The sequence below is a fragment of the Pipra filicauda genome, unplaced genomic scaffold, assembly GCF_003945595.2.
Source record: "Pipra filicauda isolate LSUMZ 115617 unplaced genomic scaffold, ASM394559v2 scaffold63_size3267554_pilon, whole genome shotgun sequence".
In the NCBI taxonomy this organism is placed as follows: Eukaryota; Metazoa; Chordata; class Aves; order Passeriformes; family Pipridae; genus Pipra; species Pipra filicauda.
Genome location: NW_024104798.1, coordinates 2,411,032 through 2,432,546, shown reverse-complemented (window position 1 = coordinate 2,432,546; position 21,515 = coordinate 2,411,032). Strand labels below are relative to the sequence as shown.

The 21,515-nt window shown below is 46.3% G+C and overlaps 1 protein-coding gene across 1 annotated transcript in view; it reads right to left on the bottom strand.

Annotated features, from left to right (window-relative positions):
• LRIG1 (leucine rich repeats and immunoglobulin like domains 1) overlaps positions 1-21,515 on the bottom strand; it is a 93,224-nt gene that overhangs the window by 6,267 nt on the left and 65,442 nt on the right. Inside the window, exons 7-15 of the mRNA XM_027722955.2 lie at positions 21,287-21,430; positions 17,046-17,189; positions 13,155-13,235; positions 8,155-8,226; positions 6,816-6,887; positions 4,697-4,860; positions 2,407-2,727; positions 1,467-1,748; positions 519-938 (exon numbers count right to left, since the gene is read on the bottom strand). Of these exons, the coding sequence (XP_027578756.2) occupies positions 519-938; positions 1,467-1,748; positions 2,407-2,727; positions 4,697-4,860; positions 6,816-6,887; positions 8,155-8,226; positions 13,155-13,235; positions 17,046-17,189; positions 21,287-21,430 (1,700 nt within the window). The remainder of the gene's footprint in view (positions 1-518; positions 939-1,466; positions 1,749-2,406; positions 2,728-4,696; positions 4,861-6,815; positions 6,888-8,154; positions 8,227-13,154; positions 13,236-17,045; positions 17,190-21,286; positions 21,431-21,515) is intronic.

Below are 21,515 nucleotides of genomic sequence, written 5' to 3'. Positions count from 1 at the left end.
CCCTTCTTCATATCAGGAGGAAGAAATAAATACTACTTCTTCCCTTAAAAAGTAACAGATATCCCACATCAGCAGGGCTACAACAGCTCTTACAGCCAACATGGAAAAAGGGATTCCAGCTTCAAAATCTAATTTTTCAAGTTTTGAAATTGAAGTCTTTGAAAATACAAATTCCCAAGAAGTTAGACAGGTTTTCAGCATCATGGACATAATCCAGACTTGTCTCAAGAGTTATCATTTATGGTCATGCAAAATCAAAGTTGCAAAGCAATGGCTGGAACTACTGCCAAGTGGAAAAGACCTTCCTGAAGAGAAAGCCAAGGGGAGAAATGCAGCTCTGAACATGCTTCAGCAGCAAGTGAAAGCTGGTTCCAGCTCTGTGTGCCAAGAGAACCACGGACATAAGACAACTGCTGCTCCAGTGTGGTTGTGTGGCTCCCTGACGGGTGATTCACCCTCAGCGGGACATTCGACAGCACAAAAGGTCAGAGGAAGCCTCAGCAGGAGACTGGAACTACCTGTGTTGGTGACGCTGTATTCTTCACTCTTCTTCCTGGTTTGGTAGATGATGCAGACCCAGACCAGGGAGGTGAGCACGATGCTGCACACCACAGCGATGGTGATGATCCCCACCGTGGTCCGGTCCTTCCTGCAGCCCAGGGACTGCAGGATGCTCACGTGGCTGTGCGCGCGCTCCGTCCCCAGGGTGTTGGACATCTCACAGGTGTACTTCCCAGCATCCTCCAAGACAACATTCCTAACAATCAGCAGCTGGTTGCCAGAGGTGAAGTGGTGCCTTTCTGTCACGACCAGGGGCTGGTCACCTTTCAGCCAAGTGATGCGGGGCGGGGGGCTCCCTGTGGCTTTGCACTGGAGAGCCACGGTCTCACCCACGGACACCACATGATCTTCCAAGGGATGAACCAAGGATGGTGTCTCTGCAGGAGAACAAACACAGAAATTAGTTCTTGGGGACGGTGTAGCAACAGATTAGACCGCACTCAACATTCCTGATGTTCCTGCAGACATAGCAGTGCACGAGGCAGGCACGTGCCCAGGAGCATGGCAGCTGCCAACCACAACAGATCCAACAACCACAACCGAGGCCTCATTTCCCATAACCAGTTGGTGTTAGTCTTCCCAAAAAGGAACCCCTGAGGACAAGGGTCAACAGTTGACATAAATTATTTCGTAGGACAAGAGAGATGGAGGGTGATTTCCTTTTGAAGGATTTTGCAAACAGCAAACAGGCTGGTTGGAAGGGCTCCCTCGGCACAAGAGGAAATGTGACTTTATTGCTCCTTCTCTTAATTAATTTCATTAGTTAACTAGAGTGCAAAAGAATGAAATAAGACAGAGCACGGACTCTGTCTCTTTTCTGTATCTGCAACTGGCAGAGCACTTGAACAGCCATCTCTCCCAACTCCCACTTCCAGGCCACTTGGGCGCCAGGGGCCCCGGCTTACCCAGGACGGTCAGGGTGGCGTTGGCGAGCACGGAGCCCGCAGAGTTCTGTGCCGTGCAGCTGTAGACACCCATGTCCTCGATCTTCACGTCCGTGATGAAGAAGACGTCGTCGTCGGGCATGACGTGCATGCGGCGCTCCCGGGCCGCGGGGAAGTCGGTGCCGCCGTCCTTCTGCCAGGCGATCTGCGGCGTGGGGTGTCCCTCTGCCGCGCACTCCAGCCGCGCCGTCGTCCCCGTCCGGCTCGTGATGTCGTGGGGAGTTTTGATAAACGAGGGCAACACTGACATAAAGGAAAACAAGAAAAGGGATGAGCAATCCCACGGGGAAAACACCATATCCTGCACGGTTCTGTTTTCCTTTCGAGCGAGGATTAATGTGACAATTACCCATGGGCACTGTGCTTCTGCACGATATCTCTGAACTGCTGAGGACTAACCCTGTGTTCCTAGAGAACACACCTGTCTGCAGAGACCATGACCAGCCCCGCTCAGATCAGTAGAGCTGGGATCAAAACTAATTTTCTTTGGTGATTATCCTGGAAAAAAAAAGCTATTATCTTTCCTACAGAGAACTTCCAATCACGACATCCCTCTTCCTTGTATCCTTTTGTATTTTCATTTTCATTGGCTATTTTTCATTGGGCCATTTTAGTGGGCAAAGACTCTACTTGAACAGCCAAAGAGATGCAGCTAAAGCTGTTAAGAATGTGCTGAAGTGCTTGGCTGGGTGGCAGCCATCCCAAACCTGGTCTGTGCTCCTCACAGGGCACTTCTCACCATCCACTGAGCTACAGGCAGCTGCTGTGAAGAGATTAAGAGCTCCCCACCATCAGGAATAGACCCTCAGGAATAACCACCCGCCAGAAACGAGTCCCAAGGAATTGTACCGTGTACCAGCTCAGGCTGAGAAAAGGAACGAGAAAGCAGCTTCCCACTCACCATTAACAGTGAGCCGGGCCTTGTTGGAGTAGGTGGAGCCGAAGTGGTTGGTGATGATGCACTGGTACCGCCCCTCGTGCGCGAAGGTGACGTGCCGGAGGTGCAGGATGGTGGTGCACTCCATCACCTCCCCGTCCTTCGCCCGCACGTGGGCAAAGTTCTCGATCTCGGCGTTGTGCAGCATCTCGTTGTCCTTCTTCCAGGCAAACATCATGGGGGAGCTGCTGCTGCTGGCGGCCAGGCAGGTGAACCTGATGTCCTTCCCAAGGACTGCCACTGTGGTCTCGGGCTGGATGATGATCTGTGGCTTGGGGAAATCATCTGTGGGAAAACAGCAGGAGTGGTTAGTGCTGGACTATGAGGGAAGACTTCAGCAAGCCAAGAGATGCAATGAGAAACTGAACAGTGCATAAATGGAAGTCATTATTGCACATCTGCTTTTATACCCACTGTTGTACATGCACTGCAGCGTCAAGGCTGGCTCTGTAGTGCACAACTCCACTGAGGGGCTGGTTTAGGTGGGACTGTTGTTCCTCTGGGTCCTTCTGTCACCAGTGGGCTGCCAGACACCTACAAAATGCCCAGCTCCTTCACCAATGTAGCTGAACCTGAGAAAGACACTATGGTCTACAGAAAATATCCTTCCTTGTACAACTCATGCATGAAGAGCACGACTGAACTTACAACTTCACCTCCAGGTTTGCATTAGTGTGAAGCAGGACAGGAGAGCAGGAGGGCACTCAGAGGGCTGCAAATGCCACCTCTAGGGAAAAATGCCCACAAGAGGTTGTAGTGAGGTGGGAATTGGTCTCTTCCCCCAGGTAAAAAGCAACAGGACAAGAGGAAATTGCCTCAAGTTGTGCCAGGGGAGGCTTATATTAGCTAATAGGAAAGATTTCTTCACTGAAAGGGTTGTCAAGCACCAGAACAGGCTGCCCAGGGAAATGGTAGAGTCACCATCCCTGGAGGTATTTAAAAGACATGTAGATGTGGCACTCAGGGATGTGGTTTAGAGGTGGGCTTGGCACTAGTAGGTTGACGGCTGGACTCAATGATCTTGCAGGTCTTTTCCAACCTGAAGGATTCTATGACTCTACACAGCCTGTGCTGTCAGAGCAGAAGCAGCTGTATTTGCCTCCGTCACCTGCCTGGGGTGGCAAGCTTCACACACTCACTCTGTGCCCTGAAGACTGTTGGTTTTAGCAAGGGTCCAAGCAGATTCATTTATTAGATTTCTACAAATGGTGTAATTTAATATTTGACTAAGGTTTAATTAAACAGCCAGGCCTCTGGAACCAGGAGTATACTAGTGCCTGGAGGACTTGGCAGGCACTGGGAAGCAAAGCTGTCTTTGCTTTGTGATGTTGCTGTGGGGATGGAGCCTTCAGGATCTCTTTTTCCAGATGAGCACAGCAAGCCTCCCAGCCTGCTCAGACAGAGGCCACCTAGGCAGAGTCCTGCCACTGGGGGATCAAGGAGGGACATGGGACCACAGCTGGAACAAAGTGTCCACTCAGTGTTCAATGCAAGTCATGCATTCAGCTTAGTTAAACAGTGTTTGCAAAAGCTCATTTTTCCTTCAAACACCCATTTGCAGCTCCACCCAGGATCCACATTGGTTGGCTCCAGTGCACAAAGTATGGCTCCCAAACCAGGCCTTTCTTTTCCCCAAAAGCTGAGTGCATGAGCAGCATCGATTTGGCCTCCTCTGATCATTTAAATTTCTTCATGAGAGAGGTAGCAGATGTTTGTGTGTGCTGGATATTAAGTAAAGCTGCTTTGCAACCACAGCTCAGGTGCAGAGTCAACTGCAGTATTTGGGTGGGACTTACTGGTCCAAAAAATCAGCTATGATGGAGATTCTCCTCTGCTCTTTAACTCTTTGCTATTTCCAAGAGGGAGAAAAGATACGTGAAGAACACAAAGCCACAGAAGCAGGTAGGAAAAAATTACAGCTGCAGTCTTGATAGTATCAAACTGAGGGGACTGAGCAAGTCTCTGTGCAGCCCCATCTGGAAGTGGAACAGGCATTAGTCCCTTCTGATTTAACACTCAGGGAGCCCTGCAAGGAATACACTCGATTCAAGCAATGCACTGTGTGGTTTTGGTGGGAAATAAATTGTAGCCAATGACAAATTTTTAAAATGCAGGCTTGGGCTTCCTTTGATCCCACTGAATAACAAAACAAAACAGAAACCCTCTCGTAATAACATGCTGGTAGTCAAAAGAAAATGTTTCCCAAGTGAGTCCTACCCTTCATACAACCTCAAAACACGCAGGCGAGACTTACCACACACAAAACTTTCTGGCAGGATGGCAAAAATGCTCTTGCTTTTCAGTGACTCAGGATGGGCACAGGTGGCCACCACAAAGGACTGCAGCTCCTTCTCCACTAACCACTGGGGCAGCCACTTCAGCTGGCAGTCGCAGAGGAAGCTGTCGCTGTTAATGTGGCTGCAGGGAAACAAAACCAACAGCAGCCTGCTGTGAGTCCTACACGGAGAGAAGGCTGGAAGGCTCACAGCCCTTTCATGTCAGACACATTCCTCCCGCCCCCCCAGCATGGGTGGAAGGGAAAAAAGGCCTGCAGGAATGTCCTCAAGGCACTAAAGATGTTAAATACATGACACATTTAAACAGCATTTCATCTCCACATAGAGCAACCCACTCCTGTACTGCAGTGACACTCTCTAGCACCTTATATTTATTAACCACCTTCCAGAGTGATCCCCAGGAACAGATAAGCAAAGTCATCTCTGGCTTAAGAGATACAAGCTGAGGCAGATCATCTACAACGGAGAGGTGCAACAGAGGCAAAAGGCAACAGTACAGCCTGTCCTGCCCTCTCTCATCTCTCATTACCACACACATGCCTCCTCTGCCTCTGTGGTTTGAGCATCTTTGGTGGGAACAAATTCAGGACTTAACTGCTGAACAGTGAGAGGATGCCCAACTCCCACTGTAAGGCCTTGAGTTCCCTCTGTGTCCAACCCTAGGGCAGTAAGTGGAGAGGCCCTGCCTTCCATAAGGTGCATATTCACACACTGGCATCACCAGGGGTAAGAGGTGTAGCTGGAGTTGTGTTTACTGATTAACAGAAGCAGTGGAAGAGGAGTGACCAAAGGTATTTGTGTAAACCCAAGAGGAACAGTCACTAGTTTGGAAAGCAAAACACGAAAACATTTCTCAGCATCCTGAGATGCTGAGAAATCCTGAGTTCCAAACCCCACCAGCACCACCCATGGCAGGGGCTTGGAACTAGATGATTTTTAAGGTCCCTTCCAAACCAAACCACTGCAGAATTCTATGATTCTATGATCCAAACAGTAACTTAGCACCTTCCGTTAGGAAAAGAGCTGTGAAAAAAGGAGCAAAGAAAATGGGAGCCTCAGGATTAACGTGTTTTTTAATATTCTGGGCCAAATTGTGGCATTATGGGATAAATCCTACTGGCTAGTTGGGACAGGTCACAGGGACCCTTCAGCATAATGCATTCTGCATGTATATGTCCTCTATCTGAACTTCTCCACGGTATAAACATCCCTTCACAGTATCTGGGATCTCACTAATTCTTCCCTAATAAGATCAATCTTTCACCTCAATTTTGTTCCAAGAGCCAGTGCAAAAGATAAGGTGGTTAAATACACAACAGACATGCAACGTTTAACTTACTCATTCCCAGTCACTGGTATTAAATGTCACTGCTAACAGTGACCATCTGATTCTCATTTCCAATGTCAGGAAGAAGAACCTGTACCTGACCAAATACCAAATAAGTGATTTTGTGTTCCACAGACACTGCACTACTCCAGAGTGTAGCAATGCACTGACAATGGATTAAATATTTATGCAGAAGAGGAGAAAAGGAAACCAGGCAAGACTGGAAACAGTATCTGATAACAGTGCAGAGCCCCGGCCTGGAGCACAAGCAGCAGCTCTGATAACACATCCGTATTTTTACACCAGAAGGCTGGATGACAAGTGGATGCAGTTCAAATGGTGCTTATCACTGAAATATCAGTCCTGTGTGTGAACCCTAAACACAGGCACGGCAAGGGAGCAGATGAGCCACTGGGAATTAAATCTTTGGCAGCATGAGGAGGATAGCCAGCTAACAGGACCAGGGCTGGACTTCCTGAGCAGACAGGAATAATTGCACAGATGCAAAGCTGCTGGAAGAACCTGTCCCAATGATCTAATTTCACTCACTATTAAATGCAAGATGTTCCCGTGACAGCTACTCGTGTAAAAATACCCCTCAGAGGAGGAAAGAGGGGAGGGGGAAATAAATGAGTGGAAATGCAGACAACACCCGTGCTACTGCTCACGTCCAGGGCAAGGAAGGTCCCTGCCCCCTGGGCAAGGAAGGTCCCTGCCCCCTGAGTGGTGTGTGCAGGGCAATCACTTACAGCTGACGCAGGCTCTTCATCTTGGCAAAGGCGTCGGCTTGGATGGAGCGGATGGCATTGTCCCCCAGGTTCCTGCAGGCACAACCACAGGCAACGTGAACAAAAGGGATGCTATGACTGGGACAGTAGCAGTTGATTTGGTAGCTGCTTCTTAAGGCCAAATGCACTTGCAGCTCATGGAAATATTCCTCAAACACCTTGATTTTGATTAAGTATTCCTGAACAACAGTCAGTCAATAAAGATTACAGGAATAAATCACTAAGCCATTCCCTACCCCATCTTCTCACTATGCTTTCTCAGTCTCAGCTACCTCCATCATCCAAAGCTCAGAAATTCCTCAGCCCCCTTGATAACCAAAGATAGTCAGGAATGTCATACCAAGTTGGACCTTCAGCAAACATAAGGAAAGCAAATACTTGCATTGAGCAACATCTGAGGAGTTATTTAAAAGGGACTTGGAGAGAATATTGTTGACTTTGAAAAAAAATCACAATGTTTCCAAAAGAAGGGATTCTTAAAAGCTTCACTCATAACTATTGCTAAATAAAAGATTTATTTGCTCTCTGAAAAAGCATAGTGTCAGATTTGGGGCTGAAGTTTACTAAGTGACATGCAGGGCGGGCAATCACTGCTTGAAGAGGAAAATCTCAGTAGATCATTAAGGGCACCTTTATTTGGGAATGTAGCCCCAGTCAGGCAGCTCCAACCCTTCAGTGTGCTCTTGATGGCCATAGCATTTCATACACTCAACAGCCAATAAAACACATAGAGCACAGCCACATATACTTTAACTGTCTTAATCCAGAAAGGAGGTTATTCATGAATCTCTGCTGGAGTCATCAGCCTTGGGATACAGAAAAAAATCACAGAGGCAGCCAAAATGTGCTTGTTGCAAGTGGCTCTAAGGCGGTTGTGCTGAATGGAGTTGTTCAATGCCTGGATTGTCAGCAGTCATCTGCAACATGCACCACTGCCAGGGCCTGGATTTAGAAGGAAGTTGGGGCAAGGGAGGAGGAGAGAGGACTACATCTGAAACAGTGTATTTTCATTGGTAACAGCCTGCAAAGCAGCAATGTGCAAGTCAAGGCGATACTTATCCAAGAACAAATCAAAAAATTAAAGAGCATGCAGATTTGCCATATGTTCTATAACTTTGTTCCTGGCACAAAAAAAGGCCAAAGTTGAGGCGGACTTATAATGAGAAGGAAGCAGGTGGCCCCCACAAATGGACTGGCTTCTCAGTTTACAAAGACACTATTAAATTGCTAGCAGATCTCTCAAGCAGCTACTTTTGGCAGACCCCCCTTCCCAAGCTCTGAGGCATGGTGGGTTACTCACAGGTGCTCCAGGGCCTCCAATCCTGAGAACGCTTTCTTGGCCACCGACTTGATCTTGTTTCCAAACAGAGTTCTGTAGTTTCCAAACATCCAGTGCCAGATAAACAGAAAGAAAACGGGGAGAAGGGAGGCACAAAAAGAAGGAACACAATTAGTGTGGCTTTATCTGATACAGGCGCTCAGTGCAAGTCCCGCGAAATCTGAACTGCACAGAGATTAAGAGGGCTGGAGCACAGTCGCTTTCCTGCTCCTGAAATTAAATCCTTTTATCTGTATTTGAATTTAATAGTGATGACAGCGCAGAAGGGAATGTGCCATATCACGTAAAAAGGCAGGTTTGCTCCCGCGCTTGGAAACCAGCTTGCTGAGTAACAGAAGGTCCCCTCTATTCTTTGCAGGCTGACTGAGGACAGGATTAAGTGCAATGACAGTTTAACAAGATATTGGTCTCTCCCTGAAACACTTTTCATTTCGAACTTCTTCCCAGACAGGAAAAGAGTGGTGATTTATTCACTGCTTGGCCTGAAGGACCTTTTGCACACAAGACTGAGGGCTGGCCCTTGACTGCACATTTACACAGCAGCTGACTGCAGAGACTGCTGCTTCCTTCCTTGGCTCATTACAAATGCAACTGCAAAATAATATAATGCAACAAATCATAGCCAAGTGGTAATTTCAAGGGGCAAAAAGTAGAAAAGGTAATGTCCAGAGCCGAGGAACGTGCTTGCTTGCCTCTGTGACCAGAGAGCATTCCTCTGAACCAGCAGCAGCACTAGAGGGACTATCAGTGGGCAACAGCCAGCTGGAGAGATCCCAGCCCAGCTGCCACCTCCAAAGTAACAGTTCTCTATAAATATTGACCGGTGGCGATAGGTCAGGGGCAGGGTTTGTGCCAAATGGACAGTCTCCTCACCTGTTTTAATAAAACATCAATCACTGTCATTAATTAGGAGCTGCTTTCCTTCCCCAAGCTCACTCTAAGGTTTATCCTCCAGGTGCATCTTTTATCACCATCTGCATCACATGGTGTTCAATACAAGTCCTCACCTCAGGAAAAAACTGGCACATCTAGTGCTGCCTTAGATTTTGACTTTTCCTTCAAGAGTTTTCCTTCAATATAGGGTGTGACCTATCTGCAACCTACTTTATTGATGGAATAATTCTAAATATCTACAGTGAGCTTTACTGAGCTCCTTGTTAGAGCACCAAACCCAAGGTTATCAGAGGTCCTCTCCATTGCATCCAAGTGCACGTGGCTGTTTGCTCTGGATGAAATACCCCCAGCACCAAAAGATGTGTGCAATCATGTGCACCATCCTTGGTAAAAGGGATGCTGCATTAATGAAGACTTTGAAAAATCCATTAGAAGGATTAATATAGTAAATAATTTACTATATGCAAATGCTGGTCATATGGCTGCATCTGTTTTTCCATCCACTGATTTTTGGAGCCCTATTCCTAAATAAGGGTGTTATGAGGACATGATAAGGGTAACAAGGATAAGAGGAATTAGCCTCAAGTTGTGCCAGGGAATGTTTAGATTAGATATCAGGAAAAAATTATTCACAGAAAAGGTTGTAAAGCATTGGAACAGACTGTCCAGAGAAGTGGCAGAGTCATCATCCCTGAACTGTTCTACAAACATGTGGACATTGCACTTGAGGACATGGTTTAATGGCAAACATGGTGGTGGTGGTAGGCTGACAGTTGGACTTGATCACCTATCCAGTCTTAATGATTCTATGAAAATTAGATGGGCATCTGTTGTTGAAAAAATTAAGTTGAGCTTGGGTTTAATAATTGGAGATTTCTACTGATTGTTTATAGTAGATTTTGGATTCTGAAAATTGGAGCTACTGATGATATCTGTTTACCTATCTGGGTAGAGATCTGGGGATGGGAATACACAATGTATTGTGTACTTGTGTAGCTGCGTGCAAATTTATGGTTGCACATGAGAAACACATAACACAGGTAACAAAGCCAGGCCTCGGGGAACTCCTGAAACTCAGTCACACCTTGCGAATTTCAGCTGTGCACTTCTCCAAATCTGAAATGGTTTGAACCCAGCAGCCCCCTTCAAAGGGCTGTGGCAGGCTGGAATGTGAAGGCAGCTGGATGCAGCTCACAATTAGCCAGCTCACAGCCATCCCTGAGCGCTCCTCCACCGGCAGAGCCGGGCACAGCTCTCCCCGTGATTGCTCAAGTGTAATTACATGCCAGGCACGCAATTCATTAGAAAGCAGTATTTTCTCCTCCTGCCAGTTGTACACCTGCAGGAAGATCTCAGTCGCTGAGTGAGCCATCAAGAAACCGGTTACATTTAGCAGCTTGAGTAATTAGGAACCTCGTTTGTTCCCCAGTGATTCCATCGACGCTTTTTATGCTTCGGTGCTTCTCAACTCCCTTTCTTGAAACAACATTTTAATTTAGGCCTGTGCTCTCCATCCTGGAGAGCTTCATATATAATTCAGAGAAGGCTAAAGTGACTGGCCTCCCCATCTCTGTTTAACACCTTCATGTCAGCGAACAACCCTCTCTGTGCTAAATCCTTTCAGAGGCTAATCTGTGCCAGATCAAAGGGGAACAGCTTTTAAGGCAATCTCCACAGAGCTGAGGTGATTATTAATTCATTGGAAAGTCTCCTCTGAAGTGCCCATTTATTTTTTGTATGCTAATGCATTTAAAGCCGGGTTTAAACACAGGCCCTAAATCACACAGTGAAATGTTTGCTGTAAAGGCTGATCTTTTATTTGGGAAAAAATCCTGGTACTCACTTCAGCCTTAGAAATCACCAGTTCGAGATTTACGTGCTGATGAGCTAAAACAGTTCTGAGGAGATCCTTTTAAAAGTGGTCACTCCCAAGTATCCTCGAAATGCCTCAAGAAATAAAATAATCTCATATTCTGAGGGGTTTTCTAGCCTTACACTCTGGATGACAATGAGTGATCCCAGCAAGCTGTCTGTCCCACAGTAGGTTTGTTCTGTTAGGTACTCAAACCATTCCTGCCTGCCCAAAACCATCTCAACACAAGCGCTCTTGCAAACTATGAAATGTACTGCAGTCCCCCCCCAAACTTCCCTGCACATGTCCTTCCCTGTGTTCAGCCACACTCAGAGCTGGCCCAGGTCCGTGTGCAATGAAAGACACAGGTCAGCAATGCAAAGAAAGACGCAAACCCAACTTCCTCAGTTTTGCACAAGCCCCCACTGCATCCTTTGCTACCGGCAGCCCAAATCTTTTGAAGGGGTTCCTTGTGCCAGATGATAAACATCCGATCAGGCCACAGCTACTTCACAGGGTAGTGATAGCTCCTCTGCCCAGAGCTCCCAACACACAACCCCACAGGCTGCCCCTGCTCCCTTCCTTTCTCCTCCCGCTCCCTGCTGTACCTCCTGGCCTCTGCCTGACCCCCACAGCTCATCAGGGCTCACTGTTCCTGGTTGCTGAGTGAATCCTTTTGCTGAACTCTTTCCATCAGTGCTGTCTCCTCTGGCTTTTTCACCTCCCTCCTGTTATCTGCTGCATCCAGCAATTCTAACATATCCCAATCACATAGGACCACTACTTTTGCTCCCATGCCATGTTGGAGAGATGCCCTACAGTGGATGTCCCACCAGGACAGCTCTCTCTCTCTCTCTCTCTCTCTCTCCACTCCTTTCCTCCACCTTCTCCTCCCTTGTCAAAGCAGCACTATAGACTCACAATCCCTGCAGCCTGCAAATTCCAGTAGACAAAGTCTCTGCCCCCATTACCCTTCTAACTGCTCACATGGTTTCACTGGTTTCCTCGGTCAAACCAAAAACTTCACTCAAGCAGCCAAGGACTCTTCCACCCACCACATCTGCTCCTCTGCCTTTTTTGTAGCAACTTGCGGGGAAGATTTCCCAACTCCACGTGCACAGAAATTCCTACTGGCCTCTCTATCCCACACACTACTTCTACTTCCCTGCCTGGCTCCCCCCATCCTTAAATCCTCTGCCTTCTGCCTCACTTTACTTGCAGCTACAACTTGGTTTCCCCTCTCCCTGGACCCAGTGACTCCCCTCAGCAACGATCAAATGCCACCTCTGTCTGTGATTTCAAATTCTCCTTCTCTAAGCATTACATCCCCACAAATCCTGCCATGGCTCATCCCACTCCCTGAGGAGCCTCTAATGAGAGCATGACAATATCCCGCCTGCCAGGATTCATTCCAGCCATCTGCTATCCATCGAGGTACTTTTACTGCACCTCTGGCTGTGCCATCCCAGCATCAGAGACAGCGGGATGGGGGGGTGCTGAGAACTTCAACAAAGGCAAGAGGTAATGATTAGAGACTCTTGATTTGTCACAAGCCATCAGAGGCTGCTCTGACAGGGCTGATTTATATGGCCCATTTCAAATGGAACAGGAACTTGCACTGAGCAATGTGAAAATCCCTACGAAGGCCAAGTAAGCCATAAACATTTGCAAGGCGCATGCTTGCCTTGGGTTTCTTTTTATCTCTTCAAGAGCCTGTGCCCCATGGTGCCTTTTATTGTCGCTGCACATGGAAGCAAGCCCAAAAGATCACTCTCAGACAGAGTATCCCACAGAAACTAATCCTGTTTCAATCCTCTGTTGTTACAGGAAGTGGGGTGATTTTTCTCTTCTGTTTATTGTTATTTGCTGCATCAATCAATGCTTGGTTGAAGATTGCAAGGGGTCCTTTTTGTTGTTTGTTTGCTTTTAGAAGTGAGGAACAGTTGTGCTGAATTTTACAAATGAAACAACCTAAACTTCTCTCTCCTATGCCTCTGAACTACAGTATGTGACACTGTCTGTTCACCACTTTAAAAGGAAATAATTGCCTCGTACCTCCTTAGAAATGTCATTTGCACTCTTGCAGTGAGCCTGCAAAACTATCACATCTCAGATTTTCTGTTGATTATCTTGTTCCAAAGGGAGGAAAGGCTGCATCAGAGGGGACAGACTCACCCCTTTTGAATTTGCAGAATTCAAACCCAGGGATACTCACAGCTTGTTCAGGTTTTCCAGGCCTGTGAAGGCTCCATTGGTATCTTCTATTGTGCCTGAGATGTCGTTGTGGTCCAGTTCCCTGGGGAGAGGACAAGAGAAAGCCTGGAATCAGCATCTTAGTCCCAGTCTCATTGTCACAAACAAATGGAAGAAAGTTGGAGAATGCCACATGAGAGCTTCCCATTTTCTCCTGGTGGTTATCAGAAAATGCAGAGTCCTGTAGCAAAGCATTACTAATCTCTTCTCCTGCACTGACCCATTCTGAGATGGTTCATTCCAAAAATACTCCTGGCTTATTCCTAGCTGAAACCCTCTGAGACAGCAACAGGAGCAGACAGATACTCTTTAACAAGCAGCTTCAGTCCTTTCCTAGTTTTGTGCATCCGAAGAAAAGGAGGAAAATGAAAATAAAGTGTCAAAACTAAACTGAAATAAACAGCTGTCCTTAAATGCTACACTTTGGCTATCCCAGTGCATACATGTATTTGTCTATAGCTGCATCTTAGCAAGATGATTTGGTGTATTTGCTACAAAGCTGCATTTTTTCTGGCAACGAACTTGAAAACTCAACAAAGGAAAGCACCAGCATCTCTATACCAGCCTAACTCTCTGCATAACCACATTTTAAAAAAACCAAAACAACAAAACAAGTAAGAATTCCTTTTTCAGAGTTAGCTTCTTTTGGCTTTCAAATTGACCATCAATTACAAGAGTCAAAGAGCTCTGAAGAAAAACAAGCACAGAGAACAAACACAGAGATCCACAAAAGCTGTTTAAACAGTCTGTTTAAAAATCCTTCCCTCCTAGCTTTAATTCCAGCTAGCAATGAATACCCAGCAACACAGACAGAAATTCATCATTTCTAACGTTAAGTAAAAAGAAAGAAAAACCAAATAGGCTTTGTTGGTTTTGTTACATCACTCTGATTTAAAACCTGGCAAAACCCAACACCAAAGCAAACTTCACCATCCAGATAACCCCCGAACCCTCAGGTACTCCTTTTGCACCTTTTGAAGATTATTATCAGAACATTTCCAGATAAAAAAATATTAAGACCAAAAAAGAAAAAAAAATCCCCCCCTGCATTTTGCAACACTTCACACAGTGCAGCTTCTGGGCTCTGCAGCACCAATACACAATAACTCACAAGAAGGGAAAAGAAATTTAAAAATGAAAAGAACAGTTTTAGTAAGGGCATGGTTCTCCTCAGCTGAGATGGAGCTGAGGTTTTTGCTCCCAGTGCCTCAGCTGGCTGCAGTCTTTGCTCCTTTCTCGGCTTTGGTGTAAAAACTAAAGACATTAAGGGAGATGGCCAAAAGCCACAGTTCCTGCTTCTCAGCTGGCTTCAGCCTGAGACCTGAATCTCCTATCCCTAGGGAACTCTGGCCTTAGCCAGCAGCACTCTGGATGTCAGGGTGATCTGTGGGTGGATAAAATCTCAACATCCCCATGGGGTGTGAGCACACATAATGCTGTGGTGGCACAAGGGACAAATCCAGGAGAGATGCTTTGATGTGATGGCATTTCCAGCACTATTCGAGTGGGACAGGAGCAAATACATCCTCCTGGAGCTGAGTTTCTACATCTTCCCTACGGTTGCCAAGCCGGTGTCCACTGTTCTGTTTGTTTTGTAAGGGAAAATCCCTTCTCAGACATTTCTCCTCTTCAGTTTCACCACGGGCTACTGGTCTTTGGAGCTGCAAACCCTTTCCCATGGCAGAGACAGACAAGTGGGAACAGCCTGTAGGAGCCCTGACACACACTTTTATTAATTGACTGCCACACATTGTGTTATCTTGAAAAAGGGAAAGAAAATGGTATTGCTTGTTCATCCAAAGGCAACTCAAAGGTTTAGTGTTAGAAAGAAGGAATAAAAACCTTTTTAACAAATGAGTGAAAATAGAGAGAGGGAGAAAAAAAAGAGTGGGGTATTTTGGCCCAGCTCTCTTTGTATTCCAACTCCTCTCCCAGCCCCTGTTGCCAATTTCCTATTCTTTCTGGCTGGCTGAGCTTGAATGCTCGCAGCCTTGTTAATCATTGTGCTCCGAGGTCTCCGGGCCTGACCTCTATTTGAATAGCTCCACATTTCAGCAGTTTCACACCCACCAAAGGCTCCCCAACAATAGCCCATAATTAAAGCATGCTCGGCTCTTTTTCACCAGGTGCAGGACCCAATAGGCCTTTCTCTTTATTAAATTAGAGCTCGCTCACACACTCCCTCTCCGCCTCCCCCCTCTGCCCGGGACATAAAAGAGGCTCCACATTCACTGCAGAGCAAAGAGAACTACCAGCTCCCCTTCCCCTCCATTTTTCTTTGGAAACCTTTAGTTCCGGTCTTGACAGCTGCCTCAGAGAGGTCCCTTTCTGAATGCCCAGTGGCTGAAAGGCTTTGGCTTAAGTTTAAAAAAAGCAAACAAAACCCAAACTCACTTTCCAGTCACTCCCTTCACTATGAACTTTCAATAAAGGAAAGAGTAAGATGCAAAAAAGTACTGTAAAGACGGAAGATCTCTCTGTTCCCATTTCCTTTTAATGACTTGGGCCACAATGGGCTTCTGAAGAGGAATAAAAGTATCAAAGTGTGTTTTTTTCTTTTGAAGGAAGAATTAAATCAGTGTTGTGAACCCAACCAGCCTGAGAGTGTGGCTGGTGCTGTAATGTGGACTGTGAGAACTTTGTGATGTGCCAGACGAAGGTGCTGAGCCTGCAGCTCCCAGAGAGAGGAGAGCAGCCAGCAGCCCTGCAGGTACCAACAAGGAGACAGAGACAACACAGCTTCAGGAATGGACAATTAGAGCAGGATTCCCCATCTCCTGATGTTCATAAGACAAGCTCAGATGTACTTCAATCTAACACAGCTCTTGGGTTAACAGTGCACAGTGGGACAATGCTAGAGCTGGGATCCCAGAGGAGGTTCACACTGATCTGTCTAATGTTCTCTGCTAGTCCTACAACCTTAGAAAATGCTATTTGGATTAGCAAGGTCATTTCCAGTGTCACATTTCCAGGTATTATGTTGTGTCAGTTACTTTAAAATAAAAGTTTGTGTTAAATGGCCACAGCCATTGCTGGATGGATCACTCTGCAATTCAATGAGGGCACACAAAACTTTTCCTTTGATAGTATGGCAACTTGTTTGTTTTTCAGAGTTTACCATGAAAATCAGAGCACAGAGCAACTCATGACTCAAATGAACCAAATTCTGCATTAAAGAGAAAGACTTCTGGTTACTTTCATGGTACCTGCAGCAGCTTCTTATTCCTAAGATTGAATCAAACACTGGGTGAAGCTTCATGTGTTGTTACACTTCTGGTATAATAAGATCCCAAGCCCAACCTCTAAATTTCTTTGTTTTGCCACTGTTTTTTAGTTAACACCATCTTAGCCCTTAATTTTATATTTAATATTCAATTAAAAAAAAAAGTAACAAATGTGCTCAATACCACATTTAAGTGGATATTCAAGTTTTCAGTGCTGTATTGAGTGCACAAAGACCCAACAGAAACTAACATTTTCTAAGAATTTCAGTTAAAGTCAACATGATAGCAAGAGAAATTCTGCTATTAGCTGCATGAATGAGACCTCAGGGATTTTTGGTCATCTGGGCTAGATTCAGGATCCTGTCCTGTTCCCATAATTTCACTTCAGACCTCTCTACTCTGAAAACACTCTACAACGCTGAGCTGTCTGACTGCAATTCTCCTGAATGCTCTTAAACAAAAAAATACAAGTTCACTGAAGTTGAATAACGCAGCAAACACAGAAGACAACGGAGCAGTGTGTAGGGGAGTTTGACACTGAGGACACGGGCACCCAAAGCACCTGCAAAGCAGAACACAACTGTGGAGGGAAGATGGGTGTTAGCTGGCAAAAGCTGGGAGCAACTTACAGGACACGGAGGTTTTTGAGTCCCTTGAAAGCACCTTCTGCTATGTGGTTGATGGAATTGTGGCTCAGCCGCAGCACGTGCAGTCCCCCGAGGTCTGCCAAGCTTCCCTCATCCAGCCTGGTCAGGTTGTTGTAGGAGAGTATTCTGAGGAAAAAAAACCCACAACATCCCTTGTCAATCCATCTGGTATTTTCCAAACTCCTCTGTGCCAACCAGTGCCTGCCTCCCACAACCAGCTTGTAGGAGGTGATGTACTGGGTGGATACATAACAGATGGATTAGGAAATAAGACTTCAGCCTGTAAATATCCTACAAGATACCTGTGGGGAAGCCTAGATGACTTATCGGAGCAAGAGACAGTTGGTACCCAGCCATGGGAAAGTCTTCTGTGTGGGCTACAGAGAAAGGCTCCCCTGGATGTGACTGAGAGCAACAAGCCAACACACACACACACACACGGAGTCAGATACAGCACGGATGAGCTACTCCTGCTCCTGTATGGCTGGGTGAGGGTCTGGGAGCACCGTCCCCTCAGTCCCCACAGGTACAGGAAACACTCAGGTGGTTGTGTTTAATTCTCACTCCCATTTGGATTCTCTCCGAGGCCTACAGGAAAAAGCAGTCCCTCCTTCCCTGCGCCCTCAGAGGTGGAAAGAGACGCCAAACACACGCATTTTGAAGTTCACACGCACTCTTGGCAGGGTCCAGACTTCTGTACTCAGGATGTGTCTTATCATTCTGCACTGGTGCCCAGTGAGCCCCAGGCGTCTGGGTGTGGGTACCTCCACCCCATCCCAGATCCAAGAGCATTTCACCACCAGGCAATTGAAAGCTTCCTTTCATGCACAGGAAGGAGGGATCTGCTGTAAACCAGCCACCTTCCCTCCCGCTCCCCTTTGTCAAGGAGCACACAGTCTGCTTGAAATCCTCTCCACTTACAAGATGCTCGTGTTGGAGGGCTGGTGGTTTTTTCCTAGTTTTCCAGCTATCTCTTCCCCTTTGCCTGTATTACCTCTGGTTTGGGAGATTTTTTTTAAGCGCTACTCCTGTCGCAGTTTGGAAGCTGGTAGGAAGAAAGCTGCTTTTCTCTCCCAGCAAGGTGCAGATGAGGCTTTGGAGATCTGACATCAAGGGCAGGCCATGGGAAGCTACAAGCCACTGCAGTCACCTCTCACACTGTGCAACCACCTTCTATGCAGCAGTAAAGCCACGGTGTTGCTGCTGTGGAAGGCCAGCTTGGATTGCAAATGAGGGACCTCTCAAGATAGCAGCAGGCATTGGATTTTTGGAAATACTTTAGAGACCTGGGACCACATGTCACTTCAAAGAATATGATGGTTTGGGCTGCTCAACTTTTCAAAGAGTGGAGTTATGCAGCTTTGAACAAGCACTGAAATCCTTCACTGTACAGACAACAAGAAAAAAAAACCTCACTGAGTTCCAAACCTCCAAATTCCTCTTCTAGTATTGCCTGTTAATGAGTTTGCTTAAAAATGTGTCTAGAGCTTGCATGAAACTCACTGCAAAGCCAAAACCTAAGTCAAAACAGACACATACTCTAAAGTCCTGAGAGTGTCATTTACTTGGCAAAAGTGCTGTCTATCTTTTAGCTGCTGTGTGAGTGGGCAGAGGGCAAGCTCTGAAAAAGTTCAGCAAAGATTAATGAGTTTGAAGGTATGGGACAACATACTTTCATTCCTAAAGAAGTTGTAGTGTTAGTTATGAAGAACTGGCATCTGGTCAAAATTATGTCCTCACCTGCGATTAAAGAATTTGGCTGTAGAGAAAAAAAATAGTGTTCAAAAGCAATCCTAAACCTGGCTGAGAAAATAAATAGTTCCTTTTGATTCTACACAGAAGAGCTCCTGCCACAACTGGTGAAGGCACGTTCTCTCTGGCAATTGTGCTGTCACCTCAAGATGGACAGGCACAGCAGTACTTAGAGACTCTCCCAATGATGCAATCACGTGGAAGGTTTCAGGAGCTATTGCACCTGGCAGTGGCTTCTTCAACATTCCAGGGTTCTGCTTCCTGCCATGGGACAGGCCAATTTGCAAAACAGCAGGTTTCCCTCTTCAGCAGTGTCCTGCTGTGCAGCAGTGTCCTGCTGCCAGCCAGTTCTGGACTAGGTACATCTGACACACTTCATTCCCATTGACCAAACTACGGGTAAAAAGTGAAAGGAAAGACCCAGCAGCCAAGTCATCATTTACCTCTGGTGAAATCCTATGCTCCCACTGTGGGTTTTTCCATGATGCTGGTGTTCTAGCACCTGACTGGTGAGTACAATCAGCCCTTTCTCATGCTCATAACAAGGCAAGAGCTTTCTTTCCTTGTTAGCTTTTACATCAGACCAGAGCCTTGGGGTCACATTTTGTCCTAGCAACTGAATGAGAGACAACTTCTTCTTCAGACGACCAACTCCTTCCTTAGAATTAAAATTCATTCCCTGTACAACCACACACAGTGTTTTCTGGTAACTGAAACCCAGGAGATTTAGCAATAGCGGAGACAAGCAAGGATCTTTCAATCAGGAACAAAATGTTCACATTTAATGAAGTGCACGAGTCAGTCCGGATGTATCCACGGCTTCCTTTCCTCACCCTTCAATTCCAGAGCAGACCTCTCCTGCAAATACTCTACAAATACTCCGGCTGTGGGAGTTTCAGTGAGGAGATCTGATGGCTCCCTGCAGCAGCCTTGCCCTTAAGGCAACACCTGCAAGAGCTTGTAATATTTTGCAGGGATGTGTGCTAACTAACACCCACATAATCGCCTTTCACATCTCAGTCACTGTCATCTCTGGCCTCACACTCCAGCACAATCCTGTTTGTCAGGCCGAGCACACCCCAGTGGTTCCCACCACCTCACATTTCCAAATCCACCCCATCCTGCACCAGCACAAGGGAGTCCTGCACTGGGTTTCTGCAGTTAGTGCAGAGGATGGTCCCTAAGCCAGGAGAGCTCACCATTAGCATTGCTGGTTGGATGAGATCCCAACCCATAACTGACAAAAAAAGGACTCAGCATGGTATGCAACCTCCAGTCTAAACCTTGGGGGTTTGCAGGACAGTGTCAGGTAGAAAAGACAAGCATAGCTTTCCTAAAAGAGTTCTGACATTAGCCCTGTGCCAAGCAAAGAAGCCCTTTAAGCATGGGCAGTTTCACAGCAACTTGAAAAATTAGGTAATTAAACAGTCACAAATATATTTAACTAAAACAAAAAATAAAGTATTTCCTTGCACCCCCCAAAATAACCCACATCCGAATGAATAATTTGGGTTAAACAGCTGATCACAGGGTTAATATGTTAATTCTAAACTTAAAGGAATTACATGTGTCATGTCCACCTATCTCTGAATCCACAGCCCAGAAGTCTAGGGGCTCACAGCTGGGTGGGCAGACACCAACCTCTAATCTGAGTCCAGAGTGAGGCCTCTGGCAGCAGGAAGCTGCTTTACCGTGCTCTTTGCGGTGGACAGGAGAATCCCTAACAATGTTTAACATTTCTGAGCACCGAGCAGAATGAATTACAGTCCCACTAACCACATGTGTCAAGCTCTCCAGAGAAAAAAGTGAATCTTTCCACAGTCCCACCGAGGGGATGACAGCTACTTCTGTAAATACTGCAAGTCCATGTGTGCCTCTTCAAAAAGGCATTAAGCAGTGCCACAAGCCCAAAAGACACCCTTGTGGGGCTGTCCTCAGCAGCAAGGCTTTCTTCCATTTATCAAACATGCTGTATTCACAGCTGGAAACCTCAGGAGAGCGAAGCCAATGTATTTACTTTTCAACAACTGAACCCTACAGGAAGGGGTAAAGTGTAAACAGGAGAACTGCCTTTAAAGGGCCAAATCTCTGCTGGTTAAAAACACGATTGTTCTTTGTAAATACACAGGATAGAGCAAAGCTTCCTCCAGGCTGTACAGTCATTATATGGCAAGTTACATGTCTTGTAACTCTCTAGCTAAAAGCATTGGCAAGCCACAGCTCACAAACTCTCCAGGTCTTTTGGCACTGTGTACTTTTAGTGGGTTCTAGTCTTTGTTTCTTGTGTAAACATATTGTAATCAGGTGCTCTGAAGGTCATAACATCATAAATAACAAGGGCATCACTTAGGAGGCTACAGCTCCTGCATTTCTACAGGCTGATACAGTGGGAGCTGTAAGCCTTGTGATTGGGAAAATTCCTTACTCCCCTTTCATGCCAAGATTACACAACACAACAGAAACCAACTTACAGCTCATGCAGCTTCTGGCAGAAGCTCCAGCCATCGGGGTTGATGCGGGATATGGAGTTGTTACTGAGGTGAAGCTGGTGCAGAGAGGAGAGGCCATAGAGAGAACCGCTGTTTACTTCTGTCAGGCTGTTATACTCCAGGTGGCTGTGGAGAAAAATCAGAAGGAATTGACAGATAAGCAGCACTGGCCAAACGCTGGAGAACTTCTGCCAAGAACTGGAATTTTAGC